This window comes from Mus caroli, unplaced genomic scaffold, assembly GCF_978045245.1.
Source record: "Mus caroli unplaced genomic scaffold, Mus_caroli_1 scaffold_12, whole genome shotgun sequence".
NCBI classification, from domain to species: Eukaryota; Metazoa; Chordata; class Mammalia; order Rodentia; family Muridae; genus Mus; species Mus caroli.
This window is the reverse complement of record NW_028227267.1, coordinates 25,957,034-25,981,915: the sequence shown is the minus strand read 5'-3', so window position 1 is coordinate 25,981,915 and position 24,882 is coordinate 25,957,034. Positions and strand designations below refer to the sequence as shown.

Here is a 24,882-nt window from a genome sequence, read left to right as displayed (position 1 = left end):
AGAATGAGTGTGACCACCAATACCCCAGCATTCAGATGGTTCCAACACATTCCTGCAATACCATGTGGTTAGGGAAGCTGGGAAGCAGCCTAGTTGTTTATCTACCCCAGATAAACCTGTGCCCAGCCAACTCTAAGGAGCCTAGAACATAGACACAGAAGCCATGTATTTTTAAAAAGCAAATCTATTAGAACCTGCAAGGATACAATCAACAATGAGTGCTTTCAAATGAGTCCAGTGAACAGAAGGTACAGTGTCCCTTTGCTTGAAACGCCTTAACTCAATGGCATAGCTGAAGAATTACATACAGCTCAGGGCTTACTGGGTCTGCTAGAGTATCATGTTAACTATGACATAGTGACTCTAAGTAGGTACTGGAGAGAGGTACAAAGACATGCCTGTTGTTGAGGCTAGGCTGTAATTGTTTTAAGGTTTGTTTTTAAGGTGAAGGTAGAGTCATAGGAAGTTGTAAAACTGTGGAGTCTCTATACATGCATCATCCACTCCCCACCCTCCATGGGAGCAGGTTTTTTAACCACTGAATTATACAGCTTTAAAACCAGAACCACCCATGCCTGTTTACATCTCTGTGATGTGTCTTTTGCCTTGTGCCCAGATTCATGTGAGTGCCACCATAATCCTCATGTGCAATCCCTTCATTGTTTCAAAGGCAGCTCTTGTGCTGCCACTCCACTATGAAGCTCACCGCTGAAAGACCTGCCATTCTTGACTATTGACAACTGACCTTCCCTGTCACCACTTGCATTTTATCATTTAGAGAAACATTTATATTCTATAAATATAATCACAGTGTGTGTAGTTTTTGGAGACTGGCCCTTTAAAGCCCAGAATACCACCATTAGATCTGTCCAAGTTGTTGTAATTTCAAATAGTTTGTCTCCTTTTATCGCTGACTAGTACTCAAATGTTCAAATGTAACACCAGATTTTGTTCACCTACTTGTGGATTGAAAGCCATTTGGTTGTTTTTAGAGCCACTACAAATAAAACTGACCATTTACATTTCGTGTAATTATTAAGATGTTAGAACACCGGAACCTTTTAATTTTTGTCTATGCTTTCTTTATTTCTGTTTTTCTTTTGCTACCTTTCTGTGTACAACTAAGGGAATGGTTAAAATTCCACTTCAATTTGTTCATAGTGTGCATGTATTTCTCTAGATGTGTGTTTTTATGTGTCTTGGCTCCTTGATGTCTGTAAATTATATACATGTAATTTTCACAAGTTACTGGTGGTGATATTGTATCATTTTGAGTGGCATGTAGAGAATGAAAGACTTTTCAGTCTTACTGTAGACTCTTAAGTCTTTAATTGTCTATCAATGTATACCTATAACCTTCTTACATGTTTTCTTTACAACATCTAGAAAACCACATGAAATATCTTTCAAGGACATGTGCACAAACAGGTAGCATAGAAACAAGGTAAACAAAGTAAAAAATCATAAAGCAATTCAGTGACTTGGGCAGCACCGGAGAGCCTGTCTTCCAGAATGTTCCCTGTGCCACTCTGTCTTCTAATTTGGGACTCTTCCTCTTCAGAGTCGTTTATTTCTGTTAGCTGAATGGTCTTCATGTATTTTGCCATAAGCTACTCTAGAAGGTGGATGGTGAGCGTAACCTGGGGAATGGAGATAACAAGAGACTAAGGCAACTGCTCCAGGCTACCAGGGCAAAACAGAGGTCATACTGAGGTCACTCCAGGGTCACCCAGACTATACCTGGCTCTCAGAAACAGGGACTACTGTCACTGTGCATAGTTTCTGTTCTGCTTGAGGAAAGAGACACCCATGGCTCTGTATCAAATCTTTCTAGGCTTACTGCAGCTAAGTGAAAACATGGCAGTGGTATTTCATAGCAGGATAAAAACCATCAATATTAAGTAAGATGTAGAAGATGACTGCTAAGTGCTCCATCTCACCAGTCTTTGTCTGGTAGCCAACACTTCCTAGCTAAAAATGTGTCTAACTGGAGTGCCTGCCAGACAAATGCCAAGATGTCTGCCTGCTTGGTTCTCAATTCTGATGCAGTAATATGCTTAAACGCTTCCTAAGACTCAGAAAAGATCAAAATGCAGGGAGCAGCTCCGTTGGGGATGGAAAGAAAGAATCAACATGCATGCCAGCTAGTCAGAGGACTTCAAATCTGCGAGGAGATTTTTGACGACCACCATGCTGAGATGTGGCAGCTCATTGGAAAAGAGGGAGAGGACAGAATTGAGAGCAGAGGGAGGAATCTACAGTCAAGACTCAGACCCTTCCTGGCACAGGATGTAGCTGCAATGTCTTCCTTAATGTCTCCTCTTTGCTGACCTCTATGGATGCCTAGAAAATGTACTACACATTCTCTAGAGAAAGTGACTCAGGCAAGTGATTGATCTACACAGCACCCACACACTGCTCTTTCTAGATCACATTCCTGTGTGGGTCCAGAAGCATCAGGCTCAGAGAAGATGTGTCTGTTGTCATGAGCCTGGCTTCCTAATGGGCACATTCTTTATTTATTATACTAACTGGGGCGCTAGAGGTTTGAATTCACCTAGGACCTCAAAAAGGGACAAGACAAGTGGCCCACATATTCCATCCAGCCACTTCTCAGAAGAAGCTGTGTTATCCGAGTGCATTTTAGATCACATATACCGTGCAGTTCTGCAAGAATGAAGCAACCATCCATACTTCTCCAGGGAGTTCACAAGTGACACTTTGGGTTCTCATGCAGACCATACCAAGGATGTCCAAACAGCACTGGGCTCTGAGCCTCTTCTGTCTTTACACACTAGCATCAAAAATACATACATACAAACAAACAAACAAAAAGCCAAAGTTCTGTAATAAGCAGTTTAAAAAAGAACCCCAGATTTGGGTTCAAAAAAGAACCACAGAATCCTAATGAGGAAGGAGTGACAAACTGGCTAAAAGCCACAATGGAGGAAGAAACGAAAGGAATGAAACCTGTGTTTCAAATGACACCTGTGTCTGTCATTCTCAAAACATGCCCTTTAAAATCTTTTCTTTCTTTTAGGTGGACTAATCCTGTTATTTAACTGTGGCTGCTGCCTAACTCCGCAATCCTCCTGCCTTAGTCTTTCAAGTCTTGGGATTGCAGGAATGTTCAGTACTTCTATTTTATCACAAGCTAGACAGAAGGTGTTGTTGATGCTGGCTAAAGGGAAAGGAAGGAAGAAAAGAAGGAGGAAAGGAAGGAAGGAAGGAAGGAAGGAAGGAAGGAAGGAAGGAAGGAAGGAAGGAAGGAAGGAAGGAAGAGGGGAAGGGGAAGAGAGGAAGAGCGAAAGTAAACACTAGTTTTGGCAACAGAGGGGACTATCCCCAAGTCTACTTTCACCGATGGTCATCGAGCCACCAATGGAAGCCCCGTAAGCTTCCCATCTAAAAGGCAGAGCCATATACTATTCCTGTGTGGTCTAACTTTGTTAGCAGAGCTCCCAGCCTTAGGACCTGGCTAGTAAATTTATGAATTTATTTATTTAAAAATTGGCCTAAAACTTGGAAGAGAGGGTCCTAAGTGTCTTTTTTCTCCATGGCAATGTTAGAAATTATAGAGAAGACGGTGGTGCCTTTAATCCAAGCACTTGGGAGGAAGAGACAGGCTGACTTCTGGAAGACTGTCCCAGTGAGAAGAGGAGAAAATAGGAGTCTAGTTAGGAGAGGACACCACCCTGTACTGTGATCCCTGATGGTACAGGGGGTATCAGAAAAGAGTCAGAGAATCAGGACGGAAACCCACACCGAAGCTCACATCTTCAGACATTAGTTTCTCAGATGTTTGCAAGGCTGGGCTAAAGGATGCTTAGTACTTCTCTTACTGTCTCATCATCTGCTTATTGTCCTGGTCTATTCAGTGGATTCTTGGCTAGCCTGGGCTACATAGTGAAACCCTGTCGGGGGGGAAAAAAGAAGAGAAGAAGAAACAAAAGCCAGGAAATCCATTCATGCTGATGTAGCTGTGGGTATCTTTCCTCTGAGATCAGGGCTGTTTGAGTGACCATTTCCACTCCCGATAGATATTTCCTGCAGATCCTCATATCTAGGGCCTTGTTACAGATATGGCAGCAGCCTCATCTTTAGATGGGCTTCCAATAAATCATCAGCTATATTAAAGAGGGAGAAAGATGTAAAGAGAAGTGGCCACAATGAGAAGGATGTGGTGAGCAGATTCAGTGATGTATGTTACTGGTGAATTAAATACAGTCTACTTGATGGTATGTGTCACAACTATTCTAAAATAGTCCCTGGAACACACTATTTTCAGGGTGCAGAACTGCCAGAAAATAATCTAAACCACGTGATAATCGAGATGCTCATCGCAGAAATATTTCCATTAGTGCAAAATTGGAAACAATGTTAATGCCCACAAGAACATGTCGTTATGCATGCCATGAGAACAACTGTCTTGCAGATGTGTACAATGTTGGCTCCAAAGACTATGTGACAACATGGGCTTCAAAACAGGGTAGAAGTGACATGAAGACTAATTTTTGTCACATGGAAATATATAGAAAAGTAACTAGGAAAAGCTGGCTTATGTCTAAATATGGTGGACGTGGTAAGCGACATTATCTAGAACTAGATTGTGCTTTGGTTATGAAAAATATTTAGTAACTGGGGGAAACCGTAATGGGAAACTTGAATCTAGATTATTCTGAGATTTTGAAAGTATGATTCGGAGTGTTGCAAGCTAAGCATCAAGAAAGGAAAATGAGTCCCTAGGAGCTGGAAGATGAAGGGTGCTGTCTGCTGTCATTTATGGTGTGAAGAAGAAATGAGCTAGCGAAGGCACTGAGACCTCCAGAACTGTGTGCACTGGCCACTGCTGCATAGCTCGCCACCCACCCAGCCAATTCAGGAGGAAGGCCTGTGCAAAGTGTGTGCTCTGCCCTTCACTCCCATGCCTGTGAAGCTGTGAGTGAAAGAGGCACCATAGGTCTGAGGAGAGCGCACAGTGTAGGAACATTCCCTCCACCCTTGCCATTTCTGCCTGAGGAACCAATGCGACTCCTGACTCTGCCCATAGCCGTCCTTCAGCTGCACACCAGGATTTCCTTCTCCGAGGAAATGAGTCTGCTGTGTGTCTGCTCCAGGTCGCCTGCCTCAGAAGTCCACAGGCTCTAGCACTTCATTTTCTCAGATGAAGGAACCAGACAGGAAGGAGTAAGGAGCCCCGAGGAGATAGATGAGTTGCCAGAAACCTTCATCTGCCCAATTCTACACTCTGTGGACTTTATTGCTGCCAGCCCAGCCTGTGAAAGTGAATGCCCAGGAGTAAAGCCCCTGAGAATGACTGGAAGTTGAAATGGTAAAGTCCCTGACCCCTAAGTTCCTCAGGTCAGAATGTTCTGCCCATCTCTCTTTACTTGGCCTCTCTTCCAGCTTGTACAATGCCAGCCAAGCTTTTCCCCTTGGCACATGCTGCCTGCACCTACCACAATGACCCACACACACCTCTCTCTTCCTAAGGGTCTGAAAAGGTATTTGGCACATATCCAGTTAACCAAAGGCCTTCAGGAAAGCTCACAGAGCAACTGCAAACTTAGAGAAAGAACTGCTTCTGGCTTTCCTGGTGCTATTTAATGGTGATGCTTCTCCATCTCGCAGCCATTACTCTCCTACCAATCCATGATCTCAGACAGTTGGCCGTTAAGGCCTAGATCCAACCTTTTCTGGTAGGATGAATTTTACATTTGGGAGCTGTCAACATGTCCCTAAATGCCAGTGATAGTAAGAGTATGTTGGTAGCCTTAGTTCCCTGGTCATAATTGGCTGCCAGGAGAGTTCAGGACAGAAATGAGATGGACAGATTTATGGGGCTTTTTCTTGGTTCCCTGTGCTTGCAAACATGGGTATGTGTGTGCAGGAAAGAAGTGAACTGCACAGAATGGCAAGAAACCAAAAGCCCTTCAATCAACCAAACCATAGTCCAAGAGGTAGGGAATGGTGTTTTATGGCTTGGGTGGAAAGGCTCCCACAGTAATACAAGAGCCCTCTCCTTTGGGTACAGCCTACTGTCTTGTCTTCCCACCTTTCTCCCTCCTGCCTCAGGGTCCCAGGTCACCTCCATTCTTCCTGGGCATCCTTGGCCGTTGAGTTGGGTGAAACCAAATTGGAAAAGAGGGCCTTTCTCGGTGCAGAGGGGGCCATGCTCTTGATTTTATTCAACTTGTCCCTGGCCTGTTGGCATCTCTGCAGGCAGGATGAACACATATCCTTCTCTTCCACCAGATAGAGGTTTTCTAGCCTTTTGATGGAGTCTACGAACATCTCCGATTCATCTGCATTTGGGAAGGGGTTCCTCTTTATGTTGAGTTTCTTCAGCTTGGGGAGCTTGGCGATGCTGGCGGGGATTGTAGTCAGCAGATTGTCATGCAGCCCCACCTCATGGAGCTCCTTCAGGGCCCCCAGTGTGGTGGGCACACTGTCCAGGTGGTTAAGGCCCAGATTCACGGTGCGGATGTTCTTGAGTTGGTTCAGCTCCACAGGCAGCCCGTTGGTGGTCAGCCTGTTGTTGCTCACGTTGAGGAAGAGTAAGGAGGTCATCTGGCCAATGGATTCAGGGAGCTTGTCAATATAGTTACTGTGCAGGTCGAGCCATCGCAGGTTCTGGAACTTGGCGATGGAGTCGGGAATTTTTCTGATCATATTCCGGCTAAGATCTAGCTCATCTATATCACTGAGCCGCAAGATACACTTGGGGAAGGTGGTGATCCCCATCTTGCTCAGGTCAAGGCGTTTTCTCCCATCAAATGTGATTTTGATGCAGTTCTTTGCCACATTAAGGGTGATCTTTTTGCCCTTGGGGCCTTTCCCACCCTTGGCCATGGTCTCGAAGTATGGGAGTGTATTTGAAGGATGTCCTTCCCGAGCCGATGGTGATGAGTTTGAGGAAGAAGTCACATGAAACTGCTAGATGGTAGGCTCTGTTAAGAACAGAAGAGACAGATATAATTAGTAGGGGACACCACACTGTGCTGTGATCCCCCCATGATACAGAGGGGCAAAAATTCAAAATCAAAACCAAACAATAACAGAGAGGAGTCAGGGTAGCTGCAGTAGCAACCAACACCAGAAGTCTTCAACTGTTCTCATCTCTTCAGATCTCAGTTTCCCAGATGTTAGAGGTACAGGACTGAAGGGTATTTAGTACTTCTCTTTCTCATTCTCTGGCTACTGTCCTGAAAATTAGCTTTCCGACTCCAGGTTGTGTGCATGCCTCAACGTGTGTGTGTGTGTGTGTGTGTGTGTGTGTGTGTGTGTGTGTGTGTGTGTGTGTGTGTGTTTGGCTATGTGCTACCTCACTGACTCACATATAGTCTCTTTAGTCAAAAGACCATCCTGGGGAGGGAGGGGCTGCTGCTGTCAGAGGCAGCAGAAGCCTGGAGAGAGGAAACAGAATGAGTGTTTAAAATGGCTATCACATTCCTCTCACACTTGGGACCCAGAAGAGCTAGCAGGCCTTGGTTCGTGTGACTGCAGAGTGATGAGAACAGTCCTGGGCCTGGGGAGTTGGGGCTTATCTTCACAGCAGCACCCAGAATTCCACCCCTCTCCCCAGGCTTGGAGGGAGCCAGGGTGAGTCTGGCAAAGCTCCTGGAGGCACCCAGGGTGGCCCTGGCAAAGCTCCTGGAGAATGTTTGTCTGTCTCCAATGCTCCACAGCCTTCCTCACATCCCTCACACTGACATCTCACACTGACATCAAGTAAAGATTGCTCTGCATAACTAGGTATAATTACAGGTATAGAGAGAGCACTACACAGAGTGCTCTCTAGAATGTAGAGGGTGACAGAAGATCCTGGCCTCCTCGGCATGCTTGTCTTAGAAGTCAAGTTTTGCATCTAGCACTTTGCTTAAACTCTCTGCCTCAGTCTCCACGTTTGTGAAAGTGGTCCCTTTACAGAGCTCCTAGGGAATATAGATCATCTAGTGCTGCGTAGCACTCGTGATGCTGGCTCCTAAACATAAGTTACTAGGTACACATAGTGTCTCCCAGGAGATCCAGTGCTGCTCTGCTGTTCAGAGAGGAAGGCTGAAGTCCAGAAGCCAGGGAGGTCAACAGCTAGGAAGGAGTAGGCTCTAGACCAGTGATTCCCAACCTTCCTAATGCTGCGACCCTTTAACACAGTTCCTCATGTCATGGTGACCCCAACCTTAAAATTACTTCGTTCCTACTTTATAACTGTATATTTGCTTCTGATGTGAGTAGTAATGTAAATATCTGATATTCGGGATATCTGTGTGGGACCCCCAAAGGGTGGTGACCCACAGGTTGAGGTCTACTGCTCTAGGTAGTCATCCAGGGAGCAGCACATTCAAAGATAATCCACAGTCTGAACAAAACTGAAGACGATCAAAACCAGTGTGTGAAAGCAAAACAGTGATTCAAGGTACTAGGAAATTACTAGGAGCCTTTGTTCTCAAAGTAGGAGGAAGATATAGGGCCCAAAAGGGCTGCTCAGCCATTGAGAGCACTTTCTGCCTTGTAGACAGGAGTTCAGTTCTCAGTGCCCACCTTGGGCAGCTTACAACCTCCTGTAATTCTAGCTCCATGTGATGCAGCACCCCTTCTGGCCTCTGTGCATACTACATTAAGGTTCTCTCTCTCTCTCTCTCTCTCTCTCTCTCTCTCTCTCTCTCTCTCTCTCTCTCTCACACACACACACACACACTTACATAACTTAAAATCCAAGCCCTTTCTTTTAAAAGAAACTGAATGTCTTCCTGAACACAGGGGTATGAATAAGACCAGGGTCCAGTTGTAACTATCAGCATAATATTGGAAATTCTAGGCAGTGACATAATGCAATAAAAAAAGAGCATACCATTAGAAATGAAGTAAAGATGTCTGTATGCACAGGTTACATGATTGTCCACATAAAGACTATCACAAAATTTCTTAACATTCTTTGAACTGGTAACCAAGATTAGCAGAATCTTAGGAACCAATGTTAACATACATATCTACATTTTATTAAGTAATGATTGGAAGCTAAAACTTGAGGGAAAAAATGTTCCCAAAAGAAAGGTTTATATATTTCAGATATATAATAATGAGGACTTCTATGATGAAAATTACAAAATACTGACTTAAGAAAAGAATCTAAATAAATGTAAAAACAAAGCACACATGAATGGGAAAACCCATATGACTTCTCCTGGAATCAGTCAAAATACTATGATTCCAAAAGAACTTTCAGCAAGATCATATATATATATATATATATATATGGATATTTCATATATATTTCATGTTTGTATGCATAAGAATTCCTAAAATTTTAAAATTCTAAAATGTTGAAAGATAAGGGAACTAGAATAAAAAATTTTTTTTGAAAACAGAAGAAAATGGAAGATTTGTATACAATAAAATAATTTAAAAACTTGTCATGTGATTAATAGGTGTTATCAGCAGGATAACACCTATCAGAAGGATATGTGGAGTAATAAGACAAGAAACACTGTCTAGAACATAAATGTGTACAAATGTAACCAACATAGTCAGCTGATTTCTGGCAATATTTTAGTAGAAAAACAAACTCTTCAGCAAATGGTGTTGGGTAATACTTGGTCACCCATATGAAATAATCCATTAACAACTTAATGAAAATAACTAATATGAACACAAAGTGGATCACGGATATGGATGTAAGCTATAAAACTTTTAGAAGAAACTGGAGAAAAATTTTACGACCTCTAGTTTGGCAAAAGTACATTTTCCAAAAGATGGTGTTATAAAAAATAATGGGCTTGAAAAATTAAAAGTTTTGCTCTGTGAATAAACTGTTAAGCATGTACCGGTAAATCAGAGAATGGGGGAAGCATTTGTAAGCAAATGTTGGGAGTCCAGACTACAGGAAGAAGGCCTATAGTGAAAACAAACATAAAACCAATGGCACAGAGATGGAGTGAGCACAGTAGGGCACACAGTAGGGCAGCCTTGAGAGAATTTGGCTTCTACATATAAAATTAACCACATTCTCACCATAAGAGGTTCATCTTCCCCAGCAGGCATGTTACTCCAGGAAAAGAAAACCATCACATTCACATGAAAGCTTATTCCTGTGTTCATAATTTCCCCCAAAGGGAAGAGCATCCTTACATACATGGATTCCTTACACCAGCATACGGCAGAGCATGAGGAGAGAAGTTATGCTAACTGCCTCTGCCCGTTTCTTACACTTTGTGTGTGTGCCCTGAAATGTCCTACCTCCTCCCACATAGTTAGGATGTGTCTGTGAAAAATAAAAATGCATTTCAAATATTTATAAGGAACGGTTTGTAAAAAAAGAACACATTCACTCGTATGTACAACCTAAGCTGTCCCTAAAAGCACACAGCTTCCCAGAAGAAGCCACTGGAATGGTCTGCATGATGAGTGAGTCCATTTTTGTAGCTGCAGGAAATGGATCCACCAGGGTAGGGACTACAGGGTGGGGCCACTAGACTACCAGGGAACAGTTGTGTGACTTTTCTAGTGATAGTGGACCTGCCTAGACCCTGCTCTGGGCACAGTTACTTGGAGATATCTATCTATCTATCTATCTATCTATCTATCTATCTATCTATCTATCTATCTATCTATCTATAGCTCAGAAATTTGCTTCCCCAAAGGAGAGGTGGTATTGTAGCTACATTTTAAGATGTTCTTTTGAACTTGAAACTAATTGGCACTGTCTGGCCAATATCTGACTTTCTTCCTGTGCCTCTTTGTTCAGCCTAGGATGGATGGACATCTAGGATTGTGTATGTCTGCAACAGCCCTATTCTGTCTTTTAAAGAGCAGGCAGGTGTGGAGCACCTGGGCTTTGCTGTGAACAGAGGGAAGAGAGATTCGCAGGAGACATGTCCAAGAAACTGTTCTACACTTGAGTTCACACACACAAGAAAAGATGGACTCCACTCAGGAAAGCCTATATACTTATAATCTGTCTCAATTCTGTGTAGTCCTATATTTGACAACCATAGCTGGGAGCCTAAAAAATGTAGTAAATAAAATTTCCCTTTGTCTGAGGTCCTTCTTAGTCCTTTGGGACCTATTTAAACCAAGTACCTTTGTTTATTCTTACCTGAGTCCATCTGTTTGCTCATTGATGGAATGCACTGGGGTTCTTTGTGGTATCAAGCCTCTGAATGACACAAGTCTTAAATGAACCTCACCTCAAGTTTTACCAGCTAAAAATCCAGATGGTCTCTAATCCTGGCTACCAGACTGCCCTGCATATTCAAATGTTGGCTGCCATTGGGCTTTCTTCTTTGGAGACAAATTTTAAGCATTGGTTAGAAGGCTTCTAGACAGAAAAAGACGCTTCCATTAGACTGGGAAGCGTCTAATGGAATCCTAGCTAGACCAGCTGAACCTACTCACCCAGCCCACCCATGCTGTGGGTAGAAGCCCTACCAGGTTTGAGCAGTGGAGGCAAGGAAGCAGTGAGGACCTGGCTACAGCATACCCTTCCATTAAGGAGCCCCTCTCCAATAGGACCTTTGGCTCAGAGCCTAGCCATTAATCACCTTAAGGCAGAACAGGGGCCTGACTGGACTAATGCACTTTAAAAGCTCCCTAGTGAGTCTGGATCCCCAGACAGATGAAGCCAGGTGGGAGCATGAGGAGCACCCTCCCCCACCCCCATCCTTAATGCATCTCCTCAAGGTCACCCTTTGATAGCTGGGATCATCAGCTGTGGAAGGCATGGTGTGCTGTGCTGATCAGAGACCTTTCTGAGGCTGAAAGCTCTTTACCACCACTAAAATCAGGCAGTACCATGAGATAGTCTATTTCAGGGACAGAGAAATCAGGGACCTGTCCCAGTAACTCTTCTGCTTAAGGCCAGGCCCATACACCCATGGAACAGGAGAGTAAATACTGACAGTAGAAAAGTAAACCAGACGATCTTTCCATATAATATAATATAATATATAATATAATATAATATAACTTTCAATTAAACAGACTTTCTTTTCAGTTCATGGAAATCTTCAAATACCATAGTGTGCAGCCCACTTAACCATGCATTCATAGGGAGAAAGACACAGAAATACATCAGCTAGACAGATGGGCTGTGGGTGAGGAGAGAGGGAGGGAGGGAGGGAGGGAGGGAGGAATAGATGGGTCATAGATTTTGTTGCACCTGAACAACTATGAAGCCCAGTACAAGAGGGTTCCAAGTGAGCCCTGTTTTCTTGTCCTTTGCAGTTAGCAGTGTTTTCTACTTGGAGAAAAAGTGGGCCAGTTGGTCTGATTTTAATTTGTGAATAATTTTTCTATCTAGTCATTGTGAATGAAACAGCATGGAAGGACACCCCATGGATATCTAAATTAAAAATGTAATGGCAGCCTATATTTGAACGCCATCAAAACATTTGCAGGCATCTTGAGCTCTAAGATACTTATAACCATCATAATGCTAGTGTGTATGTCTGGTGCTTCATACTCAAGAGTCTTGGATTTCATTTTTAAGTAACACTAACTGTTTTTACAGGTTCAATATGATTGAATAACTTCCCAACATAGTAACATAGTAATTACTTCAGTCTTTGGCTGATGCATTAGATGTAGCGTAGACATATAATTGAACTGGACCCACCAAATGTTACCATTTGGAGGAAACTGTTTCACATGGATGAGAAATACCCTGGGCTCGTGGGCTCTTAGGCAGTAACAAGAACTTCCCTGAGAAATCCCTTAACCCCAAAACACAAATGTTTATCAACCGGGCATAATGTTATATACCCCAAAAAACCCTCCTCACTTGTAAGAGAACAATGCATTGACTCTATCCAATACTCCAAACATTCCAGCTTAGCCACATAGCACCTGTACAATGCTGTTGCTAGAGAGGAGAGGGGGGATCATATGTCACATTGTTAGACTGGGAAAACGACTCAGATTAAAACTTCAAGTACACGCTGTGTACGTGTTACTTTTATCACACTTGAAAGTCGATAAATCCAGGCCTGATCATCACAGGCTGAGCATCCTAGGATACTGTTTGTTCTTTATCCCATCTCGTTTACTGGGCAGAGAGCAAGCTGGCTCCATTCCCCATGTCCTCAATCCTTTCCCCCAAGCAGGTCTATTCACTCCTAGGACCCAAGTTAGTTACTTAGGTTGTAGGGACATCGAGGCCACTGAGTCCCTTGTATGGAGATGATGATTCTGGAACTCCTCACAGATCTCTCTCCCCCAAATCAGCCCTGCTTTCTGACTTAGGCAATCTCTGCTCAGGAGGAAAGAACCACTGTTCATCCAGCATCCATTCTGGGCCAGGGACTACTGTGGGCTGTAACTAGGAAGTGCTCTACTCTTTTTATTAATTCCCTCTACTTAGGACAGATGTGGACAGTGTGAATAGGTCTTACAGGGACTTGATCTGAGGGTTTCCGAAGTTTATTGTGAAAATGCTACCAGTTGTCAGTCATGCACCGTCACTGACTAGGTGAGATGTGCTGAATTCCTTGATGTGAGCAGGCTACCGGGCCCTCATGTGTCCAGTCCTACGGCCGTTACACCAGAGACTGGTCCTGCTTATTAAAAGAAAGGAACTAAGACTCAGAATCGTCAAGTGACCTGCCCCAGGTCACACAGGGCACAGTCCAAGTCGAACGTAGATGATTCTGATAGCTGAAGGTATACACAAACTTCCACTGTAGTCTGCCGTCTCTCAACCTCCCTTGTGTTAGCTGTGCTACAGTGGTGGCAAATGTCTCCTGAAGGGGTCACAATGCTGGCTCTCATTGGCTTTCAAATGGGGAAAGCATTCTGGAATCCATGTATTCCCAGACTAAAAGCCCTGCCCAGCCTTTTGCAACACAATATTAAGGTCATACTCCATTCCAAGAAGCCTTTGTGACAGTAGGATCCACATGTGTTAGGGTCCCCAGCTTCTCAGTATTAGGGTCCTCAGAATCTATATTTGAAGACTATATATGTATATTTATGCACATATGTGTATATATATGGTATAAGTTTTGATAACGTTCAATAGCATTGGTGGGGTAGTTTAACTGTTTAAAGCAAATGAGAGAACGATTTTAGAAGTCATACATAAACGTGTGTTCTTGCTTGCCTGTGTGGGCAGTGATGAAGATGAGGGTTTTGTCCTTCAGCTCCTTCTGTAACCATCGAGTCAACTTAATTTGAACATTTTTTATACTGAATGAGCTGAGAAGGTAAGGAGACAGGATTCTCAACAGGCATGGCCTGTGCTAAGAAGTGACCTGCATCCTTGCCTCTACCTAAGCAGTCGCACTTTTGCCCCAGAGAGTGCTGGGTGATGTTCTCCACATGAGCTCACATTAGCTAACTCTTGTACTGGGAATGGTGGGGGGTGCTTGCAATTCTAGGACTTGAGAGGTAGAGACAAAAGGATGATCACAAGTTTAAGGTCAGTGAGACCTTGTCTCATAAACATATACCTATGCACATATAGGAGGGCGGAGGGAAGGAGAGAGGGAGGGAGGGAGGGAGGGAGGGAGGGAGGGAGGGAGAGAGAGAGAGAGAGAGAGAGAGAGAGAGAGAGAGAGAGAGAGAGAGAGAGAGAGAGAGAGAGAACCTTCTGAGAGGTACCTCCACCTCCACCAGGGCCTATGGTCTATGGGCAGGCAACAAGCTGTGCTGTACACACACACACACACACATCATCATCATCATCATCATCATCACCTGTCGGTTGATGCTTCCTGTCCCCTTTCCATCTCTCCTGGTGTCACCTGGCTGAATCAGCCTTGCGTACACATGCCCTTTTCTTTCCTGGGGTTTTTTTCTTTGTCTTTCCTTCCATCCTTACACCTCCCCTCAGAATCAGGGCTGCTCTTCCCGTTCTGCAGGGGAGGGTGCTGAGTGGTTGGGTGGGGGAGGGGATGAGTGATCTGGCCCAGCTCACACAGAGATTTGTTCTAAAATTGAAGAGGAGGAATCTTCTTCCCCCTCCCATCCCAGCCCCCCAACCCCTCCCCCCAGCCTGAAGAACAGCAGTGATCACGTGGTGATCGCCCATCTATCCGGCAGCTATCTGGTTAATCTAGTAATGCTGTTCTGTGGCTCTTGCTGGGACCTTCTGTGTTTGCAGGCTTGCCCGCCCTCTGTTATTTACTTCTCTCTGTGCAGCAGCATGGCTTGGCATTCATGCAGCCTGGATGCCACTATCTGTCAAGCTGCCCTCTTCCCCCTGGTGGGTAATAAGAATTCAACTTTTATTTGGAGCAAAAGTTCCCCAGGGTCACATGGCCCCATAACGAAAGATTATGATTTCTTATTGGTTTAATAGCATCTATTTTGTAATTCTGGATGTACTCTGTTTTAATTGGATTTGTTAAAGGAACAAAAGGGAATAGGTGCCTTACAATTAAAATAAAATTTTAAGATTATTAGTTTAACAGACTAGAAAGGCCTTGTTCATCAACCCCAAGTTCCAAACAGGCAAAGCAGCCTGAACGCAAGCAGAGGACAAAGGACCCCCTGTCAGACACACTGCTTCTAGACACTGGGCAGAGGGCTCAGCTCTGTGGCAGCCACCGTAGTTTAAGCTCCACTCTCACAGACACATTTGCTCCCTGTCTCTTTCACAACCACCCTGCCTCTGACAGATCAGAAAACTGGGGTTCAGGGAAGCAATGGCAGAGTGGGTGGATGTACAGAGCTGACCACCTGCTCCCCGCTCCCCATCAGGGAGGCTGGGCAGCCTTCTGAACCCTGTGAACTCAGCTTCCTCTTCTGGAAATAGAGAATGCAGAGGCGCAGTCTAAGGCTGGGCTGAGGTACAGGTGAAGAGCTTGGCAGCCTTCGAAGGAGCCAGGTGAGGGGAGAAGCATGAACGGTGGGATAGAACCTGCCAGAAGTGGACCTGGGCTAAGTGGAATCCCACTGTGGGGTTCAGCCTGACACCTGCATGTGTTACTGTGGTTCTCGACCTTTCTGTGACCCTTAAATACAGTTCCTTGTGTTGTGGTGATTCTCCCTCCCCAACTATAAAAATATTTGTTTGCCACTTCATAACTAATTTTACTAGTTATGAATCATAACGTAAATATCTTATACACAGGATAGCTCCCAAAGGGGTCGAGACCCACAGGTTGAGAACCACTGGTGCACTATGTCAGTCATCATTGCCTCCTGGGCTTTTTCTTCATCCTGGAAGACAAAGGGACACGTGGACCCTTCAAGGTGCACAGAGCCCATGTCATGTGGGGATGCCTGCAGTACACGCATTTTTGTGTGCATTGCACAAAACCTCTTGGCCTTGGTACAACTAACTTGATTTATTGTTTTTCTAAATACATTAAAATGATTTCTAGAACACATTTTTTTTAAAGTTTTGTGGCTAAAGGAGATTCAAGCATGCCAATGTTTGTTGGTCACTGAATGTGATGGCTAGCCTTAGGTGTGGCACTCTTAGGGTCAGGAATACTTTCAGTTAAAAAAAAATAAAATAAACGTATGTGTGTGTGTGTGTGTGTGTGTGTGTGTATGTATGTATATATATATGTGTGTGTGGGTATATATATACATATATATATACATATATATATATAATAGGTATACACACACACACACACACACATCAGTGTTGGATCTCTTAGTCCTAGAGCTGCAGGTGATTGACCTACCCATCTTACATGGATGCTTGGAACATGCTTGAGTCCTCTGGGAGCAAGTGTTCCTGGTTAATGATTCACCTCTCCAGACATGTTCCCTCTATGTTAACATGTGTGGTGGTATGTGAGTGTGCTAGAAGGGCTCAGTAGCATCATAGTTGAAGCTGGTTTAATTGAGTTAAACCTTGTGACTTGACATTCTACTTTATGGGCTCTTTTTTCTTCCACCCTTCTCCACCCCTCTTCTTCCACCCTTTCACCCCCTGACAATTAATAGGAGAGAAAAAAGGACAGAGGAGAAAGGGGGTCAAGTTATTGTTAGACGACTTTCTGCTGATTAGAGGCATCGAGTTCCTTGGTACAAGTTTGATCTTCACCATCTAATTTCTTCTTGTTTCTTCTTTGTGACTACTTAATAAACTGCAAGTAACAGCAACCAACTAACAACCCATAATCCCTTCTCTCGGGGCCTTAGCATTTATATATTCTCTGAAAAGTTCCCAGAATTCCAAATATCGAACACTTGAAGAAACTATCTGCAGCTGGAAAAATCACACCCCTGCTATAGCACGAGACAAATCATAGTCAGCTGCTGTGGACAATCTGAAGCCGTCCTTTTTCCTTCCCACACCTGAGATTAAAACAAAAGCATATTTCCATAATATTTCTGTGTTTTTAAAAAGAAACCAAAATTCTTGCTACAAAACCGAGAAGAGAAAGGAAAGCTTTCAGAGGGAGAGATGGTCTAGGGTGGATGCTGGAGGTTGGGATGGAGAGATGAAGAGATGAGGGAGCTGTTTCTAAGACTGTCTCTTTAGGGAACAAATATAGAACTTTCCACATATAAAATAGAAGCAGTTAAAGCATGGAATAAACAATGATTGTTGAATAATTACTATATAGTCACAGAATGAATTAAATATGAAACAAAACCCTGAAAGTACAAAAAGATAAGGTGTTTAAGAAAATAACAAAGTATTAAATGCCCACACGAGCCCAGTGTTCTTATAAGCAAGCACAAATACACAGAAGCAGCAATGGAGAAGCAGATAAGAAGCAACAACCGTACTTTCTGGAGATGAGAGCACTGCTGGTCAGCAGATTCCAGTCTCTGCAGTTTGCACACATATTCACATACACTCATACAAAAGGACACTTCTTCATGTTACACAAATTTTGATGACTTTTGCTGCCCTGTTTAATTGTGTATGTGTGCCTGTATGTGTGTGTGTGTGTTTGTGTGTGTGTAAGAGCAAGACTCTAAGATGTTAAGCCCATGAGTGGCCTCTCCCTGCTTACTTTGGACAGACAGACATGACTGTTACCAAGAATGATCTGAACTATTACTACTGTGTTTAGGATAAGACAAAGCTTCTAATCTTGTAGACCACCCATGTTGGAGCCATCTGCTCTGTTCCTTTCCAGAAGTGTGTGCAAGCACTATAGAGAAGTAAGCCGTCGGCACTATGGTTGCCAGCTTGTTTGAGGTGCTACAACGTGTCTGGGCTCAGTTTTCTTATCTGCAAAATAGATCAGTAAATTATAATTTGTTAAAAATATAAATGAAGTGATTAACATATACTAAGGGGTGTGTTGGGTACTTAGTGATGCCAGCACCTGTGGACTAAGATTAATCTGTAAGCAACATACACCATTTCCTCCTTCCCACTGTCAGCCCTGGACACTCCCCATTTGTCTGTTATATCAATAGTGGACTTGGGAAATAGTCCTTGCAGGCTCCTGAACAAAACCACTGCAACCTTTAAACACATGCTGTCAATACCACACCAGCAATAAAAGAATGTAAAAGCAGCTTATAGATGTATTTATATCTACAGTTCAAGCTAATTATTCACTCATTCATTCATTCATTCATTCACTCATACATCACACATTCATTCATCCATTGTTTTGTTGTGGTTGTACTTATCGGTCAGGTGACAGGCAGTGAATGACTACGGCTTAGTCTGTGTGAGAGGTGTTGCCTGCTCAGGGGCAGGCCTGCATGTGTCTGGCTAGGAATAGCTGACTGCTGGGGAGACAGAAAGGGGGAAAGTTGAGCGGATGAAGACAGAGCAGGGTAGCAGGAAAGAAAGGTAGTGTGCCACCAGAGGTATGTTTTGTGTCTGGTGTATGAGCAGTTTGGAGCCTTCTAGACTGTAAGCCAGACAGAGAAAACTCAAAAATAGACTGAAAAATTCTAAGATACTATTCATTTCCTCTCCTTTTAATGGGGCATTAGGTTCTGTGACAGTATGTTGTGAGTCTCATCTCATTTAACTCAGACACCCCACTTCCAGGAATAAAGTCCAAGCCTTGACAGCCTTTCCTTTATCGGGCCACACCCTACCGCGTCTTCAAGCCAGCATCTCTTGTTTCCATGTGTTGTTCCAGTTGGTTTTTCCATGGAAGTTTGACTTTACAGTGTCCTGCAATGCATTTGGCTTTTCTGTGCCAAGAGGCAAGCTCCTGATTCATCATTTTCCCTAGGAACTGGAGGGAGCTGAGCTAGGTCCTGTGGGAACGTTTATCCTGTCCAGGCCAAGTCCTTTCCTCATGGCTTTTCAAAGACAGAAAAGAAGGCGTGTGTAGGTCACAGACCCATGGTATTAAGACAGGTCTCATTATCTGAGACTGATAGCTGGGAATGACTGGTGAATCAAATAGGTGATGATCTAAGGTGCTGATTGCAGCAGCTCCCATGGCAGGGTGAGGGCTGGTTTCAGTTACTTGCCTAGGGTTTTGTAAGCACAGATACAAGGGACCTGGAAAGATCACCTTGTTCCTCATCACTCGGCCAACAGAAGGGAGCAGTTTAGAAAGTTGTCTGCCTCCCAGCCCCAGGGACCCCTGGAAACTCACAAAGAAGCTAGTGACACCAAGCACCAGCCCAAACAAACCACCAGGAGACAAGCTCCGGCACTCCAGAACTCTGCAGGAGACAGTGGCTGTCTCAGAACTTCCCTTCTGCTCTGGAGGCCCTCACTCAAACCCAGAGGACAATGTGTCATTCTAGCCTGGAGGCCAGTCACTGTTCTGTCCCTCCTACTTGCAACTTTGCATAGACTCTTGGCATTTCTGAGCCTGCATCTTATCTCCCCCTGCTAAGGGCCAGCAAAGGCGTAGGAGAAGCCCCAGGTACCCACTGGTCATATATCTCCCCTGCCAAGCTTGTGCACGGTTCCAGGCACCTGAAGACCAGTCTGTCCCCAGCCAGCTGTCCTGGCCAGGACTCAGAGTAGGTGGCCTCCTCTCCTAAATAATTCATCAGCTGATCAGCTAGTGTCTAGACTTGGTAAAGGAAGCAGCGGAGAGAACAGGCATTTGTAGGCTGATCCCTCAGAGGAGAGGGAAAAGCCCAGTTCAGAAAGAGAATGATGGGTGACAGGCACCAGGGAGCAAAGCCTTACCTGCGTTTTGTCCTTAAGCTCCTTCGCTGTGAAACTTGGTCTCCAGGCAACAAGAGTCTTGGGACTTGGAGTTAATCAGCATAATCTTGACGCCTGCCTACAAAGTGAAAGGAAAACAGGCTTCAAAGTGTTTCCAGGATACCTTGTTTCCAGGAAGCGGGAATCTGAGCTGCAATCCAAACACGTGACCCCTGCAGCTGGGTGCATCCTCCGGCTTCCTGCAGCAGGGTGAGAGTTTTCAACAAAGCAGCTTTCCATAGCAACCATGCTAATGACACTGAAAAGTCCCTGGAGCTCCCAACCCCAGGACCTCACATGTGACTTTCTTCTTATTTCATGTATTTGTGCATTTTCCTGCTTTCCGTTTGTGGGAAGGTCTGTCTTTTATATGTTTATTTACTTGAGTTTATTTATTTTTCTTGCAATTTTGTTTTTCTTTTAACTCTATTGGATCAAAGCAACCAGGGAGCTCATGAGGTCACACGGGTGGGCCATCACTTTCTCTCTGTTGACTGCTATCAGTGAATGTGGATGTGATATCTCTGGTTCAAGCACAGCCTTTGCTGTTTGGTGCTGCTGTGATACTACCATCAGGGATTAAGGCTGCCGTTTGTATACCTGTGTATTTCTTGGCTTTTTATTTTTTTTTTATCTATCTATCTATCTATCTATCTATCTATCTATCTATCTATCTATCTATCTATGTATCTATCTATCTATCTATCTATCTATTTATTTATTTTTTACCAATGAGCATTTTCCTTTAGGTCAGTGGTTCTCAACCTTCTAATGCTACGACCCTCTAACACAGTTCTTCCTGTGGTGGTGACCCTAACAGTCAAATCAACTCGTTGCTATTTCATGAATGTGTTTTTTGTTACTGTTGTGAATCATAATATAAAAATCTGTGTTTTCTGATGGTCATCCTGTGAAAAGGTCACTCGATCTCCAAACGGGTCACTGCCCACAGCTTGAAATTGCTACTTTAGATTAACTTTCTAGTATTTAAGAGAACTAGCCAAATAATGTTATTCTGCAAATAAGAAAATGACATTGTAGAAGCAAAATGTATAGAAATAAAAACTAATATTATAAACTCCTCTAACTGAACATAAATTAGAAAAATAAATAGAATGGCTATCACTAAGTAAATGTTTTAAATTCATAATTAATCCAAGCAATAAAAAAATTTTAAAGTATGAAAGAGCAAAATAAACTAATTTTAATCCCAATATATATATATATAAATCACCATTAAAGAAAGATTTTGATGGCATTATACCACTACTATTTCATGTTTAAGTTTAAAGATAAAGACAAAATGCTATGCTGAATCTATACAATAAGTAATTTAATTGAATTAACAAGTATAATTAGAAATTTTAAAAAATAGTCAAAAATTTACTGCAGGGTATATTTGTAATTGAAATATATAATATATATGTAATTTAAGTAAGAAAACATAATTTAAAAGTCAGGAAATCAAGTAAAAATACAAAATCAATCTTTCATAAAAGAAAACATACAAGAAGAAAAATATCTTTAAAGTGCTGATATATAAACTCGTATGGAAAGGAAGCCAGGTGTAACTCGGGCATCTGGATGTAGTAGAAGGTACAGTGCAAAGGCTGTTGTCTTCATTTGTGTGGAGGAAATAGGCCTTAGTGAGAATCAAACACAGATGAGGTAGCCATATAATCTAACCAGGCTAGAACAGTCATCAAATATTATTAGGTCTAGAACTGTATACAGCATATGCATGCTGGGGAGGTGGCAGAGAAAGCTATCAGGGAAAGAACAGCAGTCCATTTGTCAAGGAAAGCCTCTAATTTGAAAATATATTTCTGTCTTCTTCTAGATTTTTTTCTTTTTCTTTTTTTTAAAGACAGGGTCTAGCCCTGTAGCCCAGGGTAGCCTGAAACTCTGTCATCTTCCTGCTCAGCCTCCCTTGTAGTGAGTTTACATGTATGAGCCACTATGCCTATTGTTTTCTATTGATCTAGTACCTGAATCTGAAAATTGGGGTTCAGGTTAACCTGCATTTGCTTCTGAGGGTCAAACAAGGTAATTTGCAAAGTAAGTTTCTGGTGCCAGCCTCTTGACTTCTTGGTAGGTGACTCCTCATGTCAGGCACTGTCCCCAGCATCCTTCAGCACATTCTTTCCCTATCCAAAGAACATTATGGGGCCCAGAACAGTGCAAGACACATGCTTCCCTGTCCTGAGATGCACAACATGCTCACCAGCAGAGATATGGTTCCAGTTTGCTGAAATTGGCAAATTTTCTTTATTTTGGATTTGTGCGGGGTTGTTTCTGCTTGATTGTTTTTGTTGTTGTTGTTGTTGTTGTTGCTGAAATGACTTCATTTGAGAATCAGATCTCCCAGTTACCTGCATGCCTGGTCTATCATGCCTTTACAATTGTTTTGTAGAAGACAAAGCAGCAAGGGAGAATTTGGGGGGTTGGAGGCAGGGTATGAAGATGTTTCTACTCTGACTCAGAAACCCATGTTAAACTTTGGGCCCTCATTGTCTTCTGAGTTGGGGCTAGTCCTAGCCTCCTAGTCCAAGAGGCAGGGGCTGGGGAGGAGACCCCAGGTTCCTTCCAGGATGGGGAGAGGATCCATATTCCAGGTACTTGGGAAAAAATAAAACAAAACCCAAACAACCAAACAACCAAAAAACCAAAACCCTCTTCTTCTGAGAACAACCCAAAACCTCTAGTTAGGTTGATTGAGCCCTCTAAGAAAGATGTGTGTTCTTGAAACACAGCTGAGATTCTACTCACTACCACCCTTCCCGAAGATTGGTGTCATGTGGTATTGAGATGGTTTGGTAGAGCTGTCCCCAGCAAGCAGAATCAAAGCATGACCATAAAGTAACCCTTAAGCATTGATCTATATGGTATTTGGGGTCTGGAAGGTCCAAAGGTAACATGATATAACAATAGAGAAACCTAGTTGAAAATCCCTTCAGAATAAAGAAAGGGGATCCAATATGAAGTTCTTGGGAGATTGCCTTCTCATCTTTGGAAGTCATCCACAAGAGAGTGAATAATGGTACCTAGGGATGGAGAGGAAATAGATGAGGTGTATCTTCTGTGAAGACAAAGCTGGGTCACCTTCAGGGTAGACAAGGTCACACCCCTTCGTCTTCAATGGCTTCATTTGAGTCCTTCTGTTCCTCTAAGATTAGCTCCAAGTTGCCCATGGGCCCCAGACTCCATATGGATTTCTGGTTAACTGTGGGAGCCAACTGGGTTGACAGGAGGTTATACATCACTCCAGAATCACCCAGAAGGGTATCAAAAGAACTGAGAATATCTTCAATAGATATCAGGTCCCCACTCTTGCTACCACACTCTTCCTCCTTCTGTAGTTAGAAAACAGTCAACCTGCTGTGCTTGACTGGTGCCAGTTTGTTAACTGTCACACCTATGTGGGAGGATTCTGTCCCCACACCTGTTCCAGCCTTATCCATATTCACAATAACACTCTTGCTCTCCACACTACTACATAAGTGTGGCTAGCATGTTGAATGTATGAGCTAAGAACGTTTCAGACAGTCCTGGTGTCCCTCTGTCTGAGTCTTAGTCAAATGGTGTCAAGTGAATGAGAGTCCAGATTTTCTCCACTTCAAAGCCACAGGTTTTTCCATTCCTGCCTTTCCCAAAACTCAGGAGGGCTTTAGAAAGTCAAGAGCAGCATCTGACATCTTATTTAATCTCAAACACTTTATTATGATAGACAAAGCAATTTATCAGATAAAGTGATTTTTTTTATTAATCACCAGGTATGTATAGCCAACTCATGGAGTATTTCAAGAGCTAGATGTATTTTTAAAAGATATGGTTGAGAAACCATATGTCAAAAAGTAGAACTCACTTTTGGTTGGATGTCTTACCACCATTTGGTAATGGCGTCTTTCTCTGGTGGTAACAGAAAGGATGGGTCTTCCTTGGAGCTCATAGCCGATGATCTAGAGGAAGGGAGAGGAGACCCTTGCTCTCCCCAGCTCCATTCCGCTCTAGAGAAACCTCACAAATGACCATGGGCAGAGTTCTAGAATGTTTCTGAAAGGACAGGTGACAGAGGCCTTTTCACTTCCTGAACTCTGAAAGGCCACATTTTAACCCAAATTCTCACAGTTATTTCATATTTTAAAATAAAATCTAAGCTTAGGAGGTTTCAAAATGCCAGGTCCACACGTTCTTGGCTCCAGAAGGCTCAGAACATTCAGGGATATCTGGTGGATTCCAAGTAGCAGTGATCACTGTTGCTAGCTTGGCTCTGCTTGCTTTTATAGCCATCAGGGAAGCCTGCCATGTATGACTGTGGGGAGGAGGGAGTACTGGAAGGCCTTGCCAGGTGACATGTGTATTGGGGAGTAGGGGGACATTTGTGAACAGTTGACCAGAAGATGAACAGTCTGGGGAGATGTGATATATGGTTTGGCTTGATGGAGCAGTGACCTGATCTTGAGGGCGGAGTGGAACTCTCATGGACATTGCATGTCATGGCCAAGGACAGCACAGAGGCTGAAGAATTGAGCTCTACATGTCCTTGCTGAATGGCAGGAGACAGGGTGTGTTTTGATGCACCCTTCAATGCATTCCTCCAGATAGACCCACCACTGTTATCGCCTTGCTTCACTCTGTGTGTCTTCATTGTAGAAGTGTAAGAGAGTGCCGTCTTTTAAGAGAAATATCTGAGCATGTACTTAATCATTTCAAAGCTAAAAATGTTTCTTACTCTCTAACCCAGTAGTGTGACAGCTAGAAACACACCTGTGTGGCACAGTCCTGAAGCTGTCACACAAACTCAGGGCAATGTGAGCTGGTCTCTCACAAGT

General features: G+C 43.4%; 2 protein-coding genes across 5 annotated transcripts in view; one reads left to right on the top strand and one right to left on the bottom strand.

Annotated features, from left to right (window-relative positions):
• Positions 1 to 24,882, top strand: part of Wdfy4 (WDFY family member 4) — a 219,146-nt gene that overhangs the window by 163,300 nt on the left and 30,964 nt on the right. The window lies entirely within an intron of this gene.
• Positions 167 to 24,055, bottom strand: Lrrc18 (leucine rich repeat containing 18). 2 transcript variants are annotated; one of them, XM_085828541.1, is made up of 4 exons: positions 23,916 to 24,055; positions 20,033 to 20,129; positions 6,056 to 6,950; positions 167 to 1,640 (listed from the first exon to the last, which is right to left on the bottom strand). In XM_085828541.1, the coding sequence occupies exon 3, from the start codon at positions 6,850 to 6,852 to the stop codon at positions 6,085 to 6,087; it is 768 nt and encodes a 255-aa protein (XP_085684667.1). In that variant the 5' UTR covers positions 6,853 to 6,950; positions 20,033 to 20,129; positions 23,916 to 24,055; the 3' UTR covers positions 167 to 1,640; positions 6,056 to 6,084. The 2 variants fall into 2 exon arrangements, with proteins under 2 accessions (XP_085684667.1, XP_021038001.1); XM_021182342.2 differs by having other exon boundaries at positions 6,089 to 6,950.

Bases quoted from the DNA above. Each gene is read 5' to 3' on its own strand.
- Lrrc18 (XM_021182342.2), bottom strand. From the start codon at position 6,852: ATGGCCAAGGGTGGGAAAGGCCCCAAGGGCAAAAAGATCACCCTTAAT. The intron at 1,641-6,088 runs GTGACCTGGGAC...TCCATTCCCCAG, and splicing joins GATGCCCAGGAAGAATGGAG to GTTACGCTCACCATCCACCT.